This window comes from Ornithodoros turicata, chromosome 6 (genome assembly GCF_037126465.1).
Source record: "Ornithodoros turicata isolate Travis chromosome 6, ASM3712646v1, whole genome shotgun sequence".
In the NCBI taxonomy this organism is placed as follows: Eukaryota; Metazoa; Arthropoda; class Arachnida; order Ixodida; family Argasidae; genus Ornithodoros; species Ornithodoros turicata.
Window position 1 is genome coordinate 56,741,077 of NC_088206.1, and position 13,495 is coordinate 56,754,571.

The window sequence follows — 13,495 nt, forward strand, 5'->3', positions numbered from 1 at the left end:
CCTCTTTTGGTGTAATCTAGCGGTACCCTAACTGACTCCCTTTCTGGTGTATGTCTACACCCCCAGGCAAGACAACACCCTTCAGTAAGGGTGTTATGCCGAGGGCAACAGAAACACAACGGTTAGAATAACAGGCATATTCTTTATTCGGATTACCTATAATACACTGCATGCACTGCAATAAGAATTACATAGTCACCGCACAATACAAAACATAAAAGTGTCCACCAACATGTCGACCAAGACGAAGGTATATCACGGTGAGGCCAAGAGAAGTCCTGCCTCTGTAGTGAAAGAAAAAATGAACTGTAAAATGCCTTAATCAAATTAAGGGCGAACTACGAATTACATGACAGTTACGTAGATGGCTGAGGCTAGAAAAAAATTAAGAGTATACACAAACACAGCCCTCGTCAACATGCAAGCAGCTCAAGATAGAAAGTAAGACAATCGATAAATGATGATGATGATGACTGAATTTTATTGGCGCAAAAGCAACTCAACCTATAATACGCCAAAACCATGGTAATATTGTGACTAGTTAAAAATCAGATGATTATACTAAAATAACGTAGAAATTAAGAAGCACACAATCATAGTGTAGTTAAAAGACCTATGTCCCCATAGGCGCCGACAGCGGGGGGGCGCGGGCGCCCTTGCCCCCCCGGAACATGAACTAGGGGGGGGGGGCGCCGCCTCCCCTGGGATGTTCCGCTAAGAGACTGACACCAACCTTTGGGGCTCGGCGCGCCCGGGTCAAAAGAGCGAAGAGGCACCAACCCAAAAATGCACCTTGCAATTTGTAAAATATGTATCCGCCCACCATACTCATTATCACTGTAGAAGGTGAGGCGAAGAAACAGAGGATGACACAACACATAGCCTGAATTTCGCCCAAAGCAATCAGATCAATGAAACGAAGCAGTCGAAAAGGTACCAGCAGCTGCCAGTGAGGTGTAACGGTAGGATCTTCAGAATGCATATTCGTTGGGAGCAGGTTCAACTCCCGCTGCTCCATTTCACTGACCATATTCATTATTTGCGCGCATTTCGAGTCAAACACCGAGGATTCAATACATTTTGTTCTTTTTGCACTTCGTTTTCAAAGGCGTAATGCCTTCAGTTGTGCACATGTTCACTGTTTACGTTCTCTCTGTTTTTTTCTTTTGTTTGGCTTTTTATGTTTTTCCTTCCTCTTATTTGTATACCAGTTCTGCATACATCATAGGATCCCGCCACAGTGTGTGATTCTTCCCCTTCTTCAGCTTTAGTTTTGTGTTCTTCATTTTTCTTTTCCTTTTCTTTCCTTCTTTTTGTTTTCTTATTTATTTCTTTTTTTTTTCTTAATAAACATACCCCCCCCCCCCCCGTAAGAGTAGTTACTTCGCTGTGCGCCCTTGCCCCCTCCGGGAAAATGAAAACTCTCCGCCACTGTATGTCCCTATACAAAGCTGCAATCGGTAAAGGGTCAGCGAAGTGTCGGTAGCGAGACCCGAACCCATACCTCTCTGATTTCTGGTCAAGTGTATTACCAATTACACCATTCTGACATCGCCAACACACAAACTTGCCAGGGCCTTGTTCAGAAGACGCGCACAGCCATTGACTCAGCACATCTGACCGGAAATCAGAGGGTTGTGGCCTCGTGGTTTCATTGCCCGCTACCTCTTGCCTCTTGAGTTTTGACACTTGCCAGCTGCTTTACTTGCTACCACAAATTGCGCCAACTTCATTTGTTACGTATACCCCTTGACTTTGCCTAACGACCACATGTGACCGTTACAACGCGACGCGCACTGTTCTCTGATCTAATCCGTGCATTTCACTTAGGGTTCAAACATAATCTCAAAATACCCGCTTCAAAGGCACCTCAATCAACCAGACAAGACAAAATACACCGACAACACTTACCAAACAGCACGCTGCAGCAAGACGCTCGGACAAGTTGCTCGATCCGATGGGCACGGCGCATCTGTTGCTTGCATCCGTTCGAGACCCGGAACCATAATCCTTGCAGTTTCATACTAAACTCAGATGGTCAAATGACCTGTATAGTTCACCAAACGACCTCCCCAAAGAACACGAAAACTACCACAACTAACTCCAACCGCCATAGCTGGAGAACACAGAGTAAACAGCACACTGTTGCCAGACCTGTCGTAGCGAAGCATTAGAAATTTGATGGCCACTACACCTTTTTCACACCAATTCTCGAAATTACACCCTGCAGAGCGGGACATACACATATTACACCCATTTCAGACCAAAAACAGGGTGTATTCTTTTCCTTGAGGGTGTAATAAGGGAGTAAAGCAATTGATACACCCCAAATACACCCCAATTACACCTAAAAAGGAGTTTTATTTTTTAGAGTGCAGCTGCTGCAGCCCTGTCCGCTTCTTCATTCTCGTGGATGCCACAATGTCCCGGAATCCACCGGAGGGATAGTTCGTGACCACCACTCGTCCGTAGACAGTTCATTTCCTGCATAATGGCTGTAACTACTGTAGTCAGGGATCCAAGAAGACACATCATATGTGCAATACATTGCAGGGCAGCTTGAGAATCGTAGTATACCACCCAGCTACGGCGACGCGTGGATGAGACATTTCTGAGGAATCGTAAGATGGCATGTAGCCCTGCGGACGTCGAGGATGTGCAATGCAATAATCGGTACCCATGAATCACCGAGCCATCCGGGATGGTAAAAGCGGCGGCCGAGCATTGACAACTGGCAGATTCGTCCGTGAACACTGCCGTGTGCTCATGATATCTGCTGCGCATCACGTACTGCTTGCGACACGGTTGTCTGAAATCTCAATTTCATAATTCCACGGCATCCTTCGGTCTCCCATAAAAGTGGCTACTTAAAACGAGTAGTAAACACAAAGAATAAATTCTGATGTACCTGTTTGTTACTTGTTTTGAAAGGCCATTTTTGCGAGGGACCGAAGGGCGCGATGGATGATCATGGATGATCATGGATCATGGATCAAGGATGATCATGGGGGGATGACTTTTAGAGATCTATCGCCAGACCGGTGGATCTGGTGGCAAAGAATAACGGTTCGAACCTGTTCGAACCCGTTCATAGGGGTTCATAACGGTTCAGCTAATGTATAGTGAGGGAAGCATCCGCACTCTCCGAAAATAAGCTAAAATGTAGGGAACATGACGCGAGATCTTCTACAAAAACACCAGTATATCGTGTGTATCGAATGGTGGACCTGCGAAGAAAACGAAAAAAGAAGAAATGGGAAAACATTCGTCACTGCCATCATACTATATATAAACGGTGGTACTGTCGCACGTGACGGCGTCTGCTTCGCAATTTTATACGTTAGCCTGGTCTTACAGAACAAAATAGTATACTGTTGTAAAAACAGAGGCACAAATAAGGTTATTTTGTGGTGATCGTGAATCCTTCCTTCAACGCTCGAAGGAACACAACACAACACAACTTGTTCTTAAAAGAAATCGCAACATATTTGTTTCTGACGAGCTGCAACCGATAATCAAAGAATGACCGCAGCAGCGATGACGGCTTTGCACGGCCTTTACAGGGGCATATTTTAATAACTGAGGAACCCACATAATGCCTTTCGTGTTTGTTCTGTCAACGCGCTTCTTTCCGGGATACCCACGCCCGCGTTTGTTCGTTGCCCCGGCGTCTACTAAATAGCGTGCGCTGGCGATTCCCCTATACTTTCGTTTTAATCGAGAAATGCTGGCGGCGCAAGCGGCACAGTGTTGCATGCTCAATGTACCCGGTGGTAGCAACCGCCTTCGCATGTCCAAGGCCCCGGGGCTGCGACATGCCTTAAAAACAAGAACGCTTTAGATCGACGGTATTTCGATGTCGACACACAGGGGGTGTGCAGATAAACCTAACCGGCATTTGCACACGTAACTCGTTGTCTATACTTACCTGAGGAACTTCAGGTGGAGCACGATGGCGTATTTATGCGTGCGAAAGCTACAAATAAATCCTGGAAGCCATACTCAGCGTAAAAAACTGAGCGCCAAAACGTCGGCTTCCATGCATTAGAATAGGGCAACATGGCGGACTCAGGTGAGTTGTGTGCAGGTATCGCTAGGGGAGCTATCGGTGCAGAAACCTAAACGATTTGTCGCGTGGATGCTCATCGATAGTGCCCCTAGCGGTACCTGCACAAAACTCACCTGGAGACCGCCATGTTGCCCTATTCTAATGCATGGAAGCCGACGTTTTCGCGCTCTGTTATTTTTTTTTTACGCTGAGTATGGCTTGGTCTTGTAGCTTTCGCAGGCATAAGTACGCGATCGTGCGCCACCGGAAGTTCCTCAGGTAAGTAGACAAATGCCGGTTAGGTTTATCTGCACGCACCCTGTATATGGTTATTCATCGTTCAATCATGGTGTTTATGGCCAACATTTAGCGATTCGCATAATTCTTGCTTCATATCACACTCCGGCACCCCGCTTTAGACGACAATGGAAGAAGACGACGAGTAACAGCGTTTAGTACTCCGTGCACGCCCCTAACAGAGTGATTTGCTACATCATTTTTGTCGTTCTTGCTAAATTGTCTACGTGAGGAAACGACTAAAGAGGAAGCGCAACTGAAAGATTGCGAAGAAGGACAACACTTGAGGGTTACTAAGCTTCAGGTGTTTAGCAGAATTTGAAGAAAATGTGAATTCGCACTGGCGACATCCCTCGCTAAGTGGAACTGTGTAATATGAAATCTGCAAAGCAGTGCCGACTCATCGTGTTGTTATCATGAGCGCGATGCGTGCGTGCTCAGGTACAGCAGAGGGCATTCGCGTCCAAAGGTGAAACAGAAGAGCCCTGAGCCGTTTCTGGAACCGGTTCGGAACACTATTTTTCTTTAGTTCCGGTTCCGGTAAAGTTCCTGGCCGGTCAAAATATAACGGTTCAGTTCCGATTCGGGTTCGTGAAAAAATTCCGGTTCAGCTCCGGTTTTCGGTTCGGTTCCGTTCCGGTTGAACACCCTGGTCGCTATAGATGATCCAGTGTGCAACTGAAGATCGGGAGTGAATAAAAATTTGTGCCAAGAGGACGCCATCAAGTTCAGCGGCCGAAGCAGAGCTGACGTAAGACAGCCGCACCGCTCTTTTGATATTCGCCTCCGGGATAACAAACACACACGAGTAGCCGGATAATGTCGTAGATGCATCCGTGAAAATCTGTAGTCTGCCTGCGGTTCTGTTTAATAACTCAAGACTGAACTGGCGGAGAACATGCGTTGGTATATCCTTCTTTCCCTGAAGTCCAGGCACATTAACTCTTACGTCAGGAGCCTGTAGAACCCATGTTGGGATATCCGGTAATGCATGTGGCTTGTGCTTCAGAATAAGACCACGTTGTATCTGGATAGCTCGGGTGAAGGAAGAGTGGTGACGTCTCATAATGGCTGGACGCAGAGGATGGTGATGGTGGCGCGTTGCCAACCGCACGTAGTGGCGGAATGTTTCTTGCATCCTGAGAGCTGATACAGGTGGTTCCCGGGCTTCTGCCATGGCTAAGGCGTTTGACGTCGCTCGAGGTAGGCCAAGACAGAGTTTAACGCGCTTTGCTATGCGGTACAGACGTACGTCGTGTACCACGTCACTGCTTTCAGGCATTACTCTCGATCGGAGTTTACCATGGGTAGCGGAGGTGCGCTATCTAAACCTGATGATGTAGTTGAAATCTCTTAAGATGGCGAAGCGTAAAAGGCAACATCACAGTCTTTTCTGAAGACAAGTCCGTGCCTCTCGCAAGGATTTAGAGTGTAGGGCCAGTGCAAATTCTAGGCGTTGCTATCTCCCAATCAACCATCAAATAACGCACAATGAATTAACCCTCGAGCGCCTGGCGATGCCATATGGCATCGCTATACCGTCCATAGAAAAGGTCACTGGTTTCGGTTTCGAATTTGGCGTAAATGATCAAACCAACTGTCATCGGCATCACTAAAGACACGTTTTAGAAGGGAGCGCGCAATTTTCGTTTGTCGTCTGTCGTGGACGCCACAGCTTCTCTCAATAAAATACCGTCATGCCACCGAAAAGAAAAGCTGCGCGTCGTCCCACGTAAGTTCACTTATTGTAGACTTCTTGAAATGCGGCGTGATAGTTATCTGAAAAACGGATGCAAGTGATGTTGGGGAACATCACTGCAAGGCTCTGGATTTGTTTGTGGTTTTTTTACGTACGTCTATTACGCTGCAAACATCATTGATGCCGTTTGGCATCTCTAGGCTTTCACAGGGTCATTACCATTCATCAGTTGATTCTAGTCGATTTTCTCGTAGCTGAGAGCCCTGCGCATTTCCATTTCAATAGAAGACTTCTAGAAGTATGTTTTCTTTCGCTTTTGCATCAGGATCAAGGATGCCACCTGTTATTTTGCAGAGCACTGTCACTGAATGACGCGCTTGACCTCTTGCAAAACAACAACGAAGACGTTCAAGCTATCTATATCGAGCCTCCTGATGCAAATGTGAATTCAGATGAGGACTCGGCTGAAGAAGACGAAGGAGGCCTGTTGGACAACCTCAGTGGGCGACAGCTGCGGGCTGGTGCAGAAGTTGTGCTGTCAGACCGCTCGCGTATCGGAGGTACCGCTGATGACGAGATCTCTGCGGACAAGGCCACAGGCCATTCCCCTGCAACCGGTGGAGGGCGCAAGTCACGCCGCAAGGCGCAGCGACAGACTACATGGTCAAACAAAGACCTGCCGTCCAGTGGAACTATTTTTCCAGCACCAGATTATTCAGCGCTACGGGGCAAAAGCGCGCTAGATGTTTTCGAAACGTTTTTTGACGACCAGATAGTTTCGTTCCTAGCCCAACAAACACGACAGTACGCGCTGTTCAAAAATGAACCAGACCCTCAAATCACCGAGGATGAAATCAAAGTGTTTATTGCCATCCTCATCCTGAGTGGCTATAACACTGTGCCGGGAAAACGTCGCTACTGGGAGTCCAGAGAGGATGTGCGAAATGAGATGGTGTACGGTGCTATCCGACGTGACAGATTTCTTCAGATTATGAAGTACATCCACTGTGCTGACAACACAGACCTAGACAGCAGGGATAAGATGGCAAAATTGCGGCCTCTCATGGAGCTGCTGCAAAAGAAATTTGCAGAACATCTTAGGCCTGAACAGTGCATGGACTACGACGAGTGCATGATCGCCTACTACGGACGACATGGATGTAAGCAATTCATAAGGGGGAAACCAATACGGTTTGGCTACAAAGTTTGGTGTTTGAACACTCCAGACGGCTATTTGGTAGATTTCGATGTCTATCAAGGAAAGAACCCACATGCAAAGCCTGAGTATGAGGAGCAGTTTGGTAAAGCTGCTTCTCCACTGGTGCAGATGCTTGACAGGCTCCCTAAAGATATACAAGATCTGCCACTGAGATTGTATTTTGATAATTTGTTTACTGGCGTAAACCTTATGATTTGCTTGAAGTCGCGGGGCTATGGAGCAACTGGGACCGTTCGTGAAAATCGTGTGCCAAAAGGTTGCCCACTAACTAGCTGCGGAGAAATGAAAAAGAAGACACGCGGAACATATGAGTTTGTGCAAAGCGAGGAAGACGGTGTGCTAATTACACGGTGGGTGGATAACTCTGTGGTTACTGGGATGTCGACATGCCACGGAGTACAGCCTGTGGAAAAAGCGTCACGCTATTCTCAGTCCGAAAAGAAAAGAATATCTGTCCCACGACCAGCTCTCTTCGCGGAGTACAATAAGTTCATGGGAGGGACGGATCGCATGGATGAAAATGTTTCGTTGTACCGAATTGCAGTCCGTGGAAAGAAGTGGTGGTGGCCCATCTTCACGTGGCTCGTAGACGTCGTCGTCCATAACGCCTGGCTTGTCCTTCGAAAGTCCGGGACTGACATCAGGCAATTAGAGTTTCGCCGACAAATAGTCTTGACGTACCTGACACGGTACAAGAACGCACCGAAGGGACCGGGCCGCACACGGATTTCGAAAGAAAGTTCCTCGGGAAGCAGGGTGTCAGACAACATCCGTTACGATAGGCTCGACCATCTTGTGCTTTCGACTCCAGAAAAAAGGAGGCTGCGTTGTGCGGAAGAAAATTGCACCAGTCAAGTTCGCACGAAATGCGCTAAGTGTAACGTAGGTCTCTGCATTGACTGCTTTGTGCCGTTCCACACAGCACCCCGATGACATGGTTCTCAATAAGTGTGTCCTGATACTCAATAAAGCATAATTTTGTTTTTATTTGAGGTGTACTGGGTGAACAAGCACTTAATTCTTGAGTAATCTGCTTGGATTTTGAGCTACATAGATCTTGCTCACATGGCGGCCTGGCGATGCCATATGGCATCGCGATATATCTCATTTGTGGAAACAGTAACCTTGAAAATCATTTTTCGTGGGTGTCCAGGGGCTCATGGCAACAAGGCGTGTTGACATCAAACACAAATAAGAAAGAAAAAAATAATTCAGGCTTTCGAGGGTTAATTTACAAACACAATCGCAGATACATCTGGGAACTATTGAAGCCGTTTGTGCTCGTCTAAGGAAGCAATTTCCTCGGAGAGACGCGGACTTAGCTTCAGTGCAACTGAGAGACCGGATTGTTTCTCCGAAGGCCGAGCGGAAGTAAACACAGTGCGTCCGTTTGATCCACTTCCGTTTAGCTGAAGCAAACGGAGATTGGACGCTGCAGATGAGAATTAACAGGGCCATTGCCACAGGTTCAGCTCAAACGGAAACGTCATCGCGATGCTATTTCCGCTATCTTGAAGGCTCATACTGCTCAATAAATGTCAACAAAGGATGGGCTATACGGTCTTCGGTATCTACGCTTTTTTTGTTGTTGTTTTTTTTGTCGGGCTGAATGACCTTTTTGGGGCATTTAGCTTGATTGGTCATTGTACGAGCTTGAATTTGATAGTACAACTAGCTTGCGACGCTCTCGTATGTCATCGTGACGAGCTTGTAGAGAAGTGGCATCTTTTCTCCTCATGCCCTTTCCCATACACGTACTTCCGCCACTGTCGGCTTTTGCTGTTCATCACAATAGGAAGCATTTCCACGAGCCGGCTTTCGGGACAGATTTTAGGCTACCCCTAAACGAGGGTTCGGTTAGAAAAGACAAGTAGATACGTGAAAGATAACCTTATAATAAAACAACAACAACAACAACTTTATTTCAGGATGATGGGTGGGGAGTTTCGTCGCCGGGGGCGATACTCTACCCCAGTGGTGGAAGGGAAGCGGGGAATGGCTAGGAATGGCTAGGGAATGGCCGTGATGATTTGCAGAATGCTGGTAATTATAATATAATAAGTAAGATACCGTATAGTAGTCATATAGAATGCGTTTAAAGCACGTACACTGCCCATGTTACCTAACTTCACCACTTCACCGTGTCTGCCCTGATAAGCAGACATAATCGGCGAAACGTTGTGAGCCGTAAGCCCGTAATATATGCCTGTCTCTTCTTTTTTTCTGTTTTTTTTAAGTCACGTCAAATCAAGCTGATACTGAGACCAACCCAGGAGCAGTGAATCGCTCTCTTATTCCAGGCTACTTGTTCCATAACAAAAAAAAAAAAGAAAGTAAAGAAAAGAAAACACGAAGAGAAAACATTGATAGTTGTTGCTTTAAGGAATCGTAAGAGAGCGAGAGAGAAAACGACAAGGGAGATTAGGTAAAAAAACATGGAGGTGTTAATCTTCTGCGGTCAGTACAGGCACTCTCTAATACTCAGAGCTCTCTACTCTAATAATCACGAAAAATGCGAAGAAATATAACCAACCGGCATATTGGTGATATCGCGATAATAATCACACATTTCATCAAGCAATTATCTTTCTTCTATCATCTTTTTGCTAGCTTTCAATGCACTATCACAAGCCATTTGGCTTAGGCGGGTCTGTTATGTGTTTGACTGTTGATTGTGACTAATAAAATAATAATAATAATAATCAGCGATAACTGCCGTTTCTTCCACAATGCAGACGAAGTGCAGGCGTTACAGGAAAACAATGAAGAAGACGCCGGTATTCCGCCTTTTCTTTCTTTTTCTTAATAAACATATCCCCCCCCCCCCCCCCACCGCCGGTATTAGGTCGGTGACATTGAAGTTCATGTTTCACATCAACACTGGAAGTGATTAAGCGAAGCACAAGCATTGCCTACATGCATGAATGGATGGATGCCTCTGGGCTGTTTGAGAAGAGGCTTGGCGCTGCCTAATCAATAGGTAGCTGGGCTGGAATAAGGAGGATCTCTTAGCGTCCTTCGCTCGGCTGGATGAGTACGTATACTCTGCAGACGAATACCAGGGTTCCCTCTGGCAAAATGAGATGACACGGGGAATCCAAGGCGATGGAGGGAGCTCATATTCCAGCGTCACCACGACCATTAGATGTCATTCGGGTATTGTACACGAGCATCATTATTTGCTGGTGCATGATTTCAAGAAGCTGTGATTAGATAGCCGCCACTCTGAACAAGATTTACTATACACCAGGGTGCAACGCCCAAAAAGTGCACTTAGAGTAGTACAGAGGACCATCCAAAAAAATTTCAGATTAAGACGTCTGATGACAGTATGTGTGTCATTTTACCGAATAGCGCTAAAGGTTTTGATGTGTGCAATTTGTTTCCCAGAAAAAAGCTCACAAAAACATGACTCCACGCGTTCATCCTTAACTCGACACTCTGGGTATAACGAGGAGGAGAAGGCATGATGCCACGTCACCGATGACGTTATAAGGAGAACTCGTTCTCGTTCGCCGGTCAGTGGGGGTTAGCGCCTTGTCCCGTTGCCGCCGAAAACCAGTTTTGCCAGTTCACCCGGAGAATTGGGGATAGAAGGAGCGGCCGAATCATTACCGAGCCATGAGAAAGGCTTTTTCAGAACCCCGAACAGCCGAGTAGCAGACGACAGAGGAGTAGCAGACAAGATTTCTCTAGACCAATCAGCGAGCGTTCTCCTTATAACGTCAGCGCGAGGTTCCAGGCAATTCACAGGCTGGTACTGCTCTTCACCGCCGTTGCGCACGGTCGCTTTTTGCGGCGTACTTTAAATTCGATTTCTGCGATAATTATGACTCTGTGGTGTGAATTACTTTGCATGGTGCATCTTACTGGCCTACTTAACAGTTTTATAGGAAGAAAACAGGGTGTTAAAAATGACTTCTGTGCTACTTTAAGGTCTGATGTTGGTTGTTTACAATTAAAAATTGTCCAAAGCCTTCCTAAATGGTGGCAATAGTTTCCAGAAGGAAATTGCCGAAAGTCCCACAGTCCTACGGCGAGTACGTCGCCAATTTTAAAATTGACCAGTGGCAACCATCGTATCATGATTTGGTGGGGTGTTTCCTACGTGGATTCTTGTGCTGCAAGCACGTGACTGGTTAAAGTGCCAACTTTTCTGTACCGCGCGTCTATAGCACGTAATATGCACATTTTTCTTGCGTCCATACAGGTGAGGAGCGTCTGTTTCTTGTTCTGTTCTCAACACCGGAGCCTTGCTTACCTGTAAGCTAACTAAAAAAAAAAAAAAAAAAAAACAGAAATGTTTCTCTAATATCATACAGACGGAGCAGAAGTGTATGGAGAACCAGAGTACAATGTAGTTGGCGTTACGTCGATATGATAATCTGAATGCACATAAATACTTCATATCCTGCTGAACGCTTTTGGGATGCAAAAGAAGGAAAAGTAAGATAGAAACATCCAGAACTCCCTTATAGAGGGTCTATGTTTCAATAACAATCCTCCAACAGAACGAGAAAGCAAGCTATCAATGCACGCGTAAGCCGGTGCTGTGCGTTCTCCGCGGTATGCTACTATACGATCCTATATATTCCACATATCCTCTCCTGCTACATCTTCCCCATTGTTACGTTCACACTTCCCCTCTCACCAGGGTTGCTAACACATCCGTAGTGCAGCTCTTAACCCCAAACCACCATACATAAATGCGTTTCTGTCTCCTGTCCTTTCTCGCTGTTATTTCGTGCAAATACCTCCCGGCCAAGTGCACGGTTCCCAACCCCGTAACCTTAGGCCTTTTTCATGAAGAGCAACTTATTGTAGCAGACGACACGATGCACGCGGCTAACGTAGCCTCAAAACACGGTACGAGTCAACAACGGACGAAACAAAAGGTGATAGGAAATGAATCGAGGGCTGGGTTCGAACTCCCCGAGGATGAATATACTCGACAAAATCGCCTCCAGGAGGTGCTGCTGTCGACCGCGTCACGATCGCTCTTCATCCATTGTGCCGCGATGTAGTTAAACAAAAATGGACGACGACCGTGTGTGTGCGCTGGTGTTTAAACACCGAGGGTGCTGCAACGCCTTTTGCCTCTTTTTTGTTGGTGTCTCGGAGGATGCAGCATAGGAAGCAATAGGACGTGATGTTTAAAACCGGATTCACTGCGAAAGAAAGGAAAGAAAATTGTAGACAAAAAGCACAGATGAACTCGGAACTAGAAAGTGAATCGGTGAAACTTGGTGAACTTCTGAAATGCAATATGTAGCCTTTGGTAGCGAGTTTTATGCTTGTAGTGTTGGATGTGTCGTTTGTTCTGAGAAGGAAATTTGCTGCAGTGGAAAGTGGGTGTTCAATATGGTGGTTCAGAAAGGCTCTCCAGCACAAAACCGAAAAGTTAGCGTGAGCGACAATAGCGTTAGAATCATCAGTTCTGACGGAACTAGTGAATAACGAGCCAAGTCGGCGTAATTAAAGGGGCACTAAAGTGCAAAATTATCTCATTGTGTAATTAAATATGCCGTTTGAGGAGCGGCCTGTCATTGGTCTACTCAAACGATTTGCCCAAGTACAGTCACGGGAGAGGGAGGTATCGTCTGAATTGGGTAGTGGCGTGGTAGTCTATGGATGACAACGGCGACTTGCCATCACATCTAACAGGCTAGGCACATGTCTAGGCTTCGGCACAGCCCTCTACTGAAGCTATGGGTTGAGAGGCTCCGCATCTGTGAGTGTGTTCGTGGGTAGCGTTTGGGTATTCCCTTTGATGATCAATATGGCGTTTTAAAATATCCGTAATTATTGAACGCTTTAACAGTGCTTTCGTCAGTGACTTCATGAACTGTCTCAACATCAACCTAGCATAATCTACGAGTTCCGTGGGGTCTAGCTCCGTTACGAAACTTTTTTTCTTTTCTTTTCAATGACGTTTCGGAAATATGGTGCTCTGCTTACAGAGGCAACTCACGTTCCTGGCGCTGTGGTGTTGGGTCGTATGTGGTGTATTTCGAATATCGCACGCGTTCCACTCCCACCGTCTAACGAAGTGAGTGATCTAGACCTGTTTCGTGAATGCCACGTGTATTTAGTGCAATAGTTACTGAATGGTACCGTTACCCGCACTTCTGATATGAAAACAGAGTGGTGGGTGCGACTTTCTGTGAGCATTAAAGTGTCACAAAAGCGTGACGCCTCCTATATTTGCAACCCGAAGAGAGCACGATATCAT

The 13,495-nt window shown here is 46.3% G+C and overlaps 1 protein-coding gene across 1 annotated transcript; it reads left to right on the forward strand.

The window, feature by feature from the left end:
- Positions 1-4,262: 4,262 nt before the first annotated feature.
- Positions 4,263-8,196, forward strand: LOC135398654 (piggyBac transposable element-derived protein 3-like). Its single transcript, XM_064630039.1, has 2 exons — positions 4,263-4,327; positions 6,399-8,196. Exons 1-2 carry the CDS (start codon positions 4,263-4,265, stop codon positions 8,194-8,196), a joined length of 1,863 nt encoding a protein of 620 aa, XP_064486109.1.
- The last annotated feature ends 5,299 nt before the right edge of the window (positions 8,197-13,495 follow it).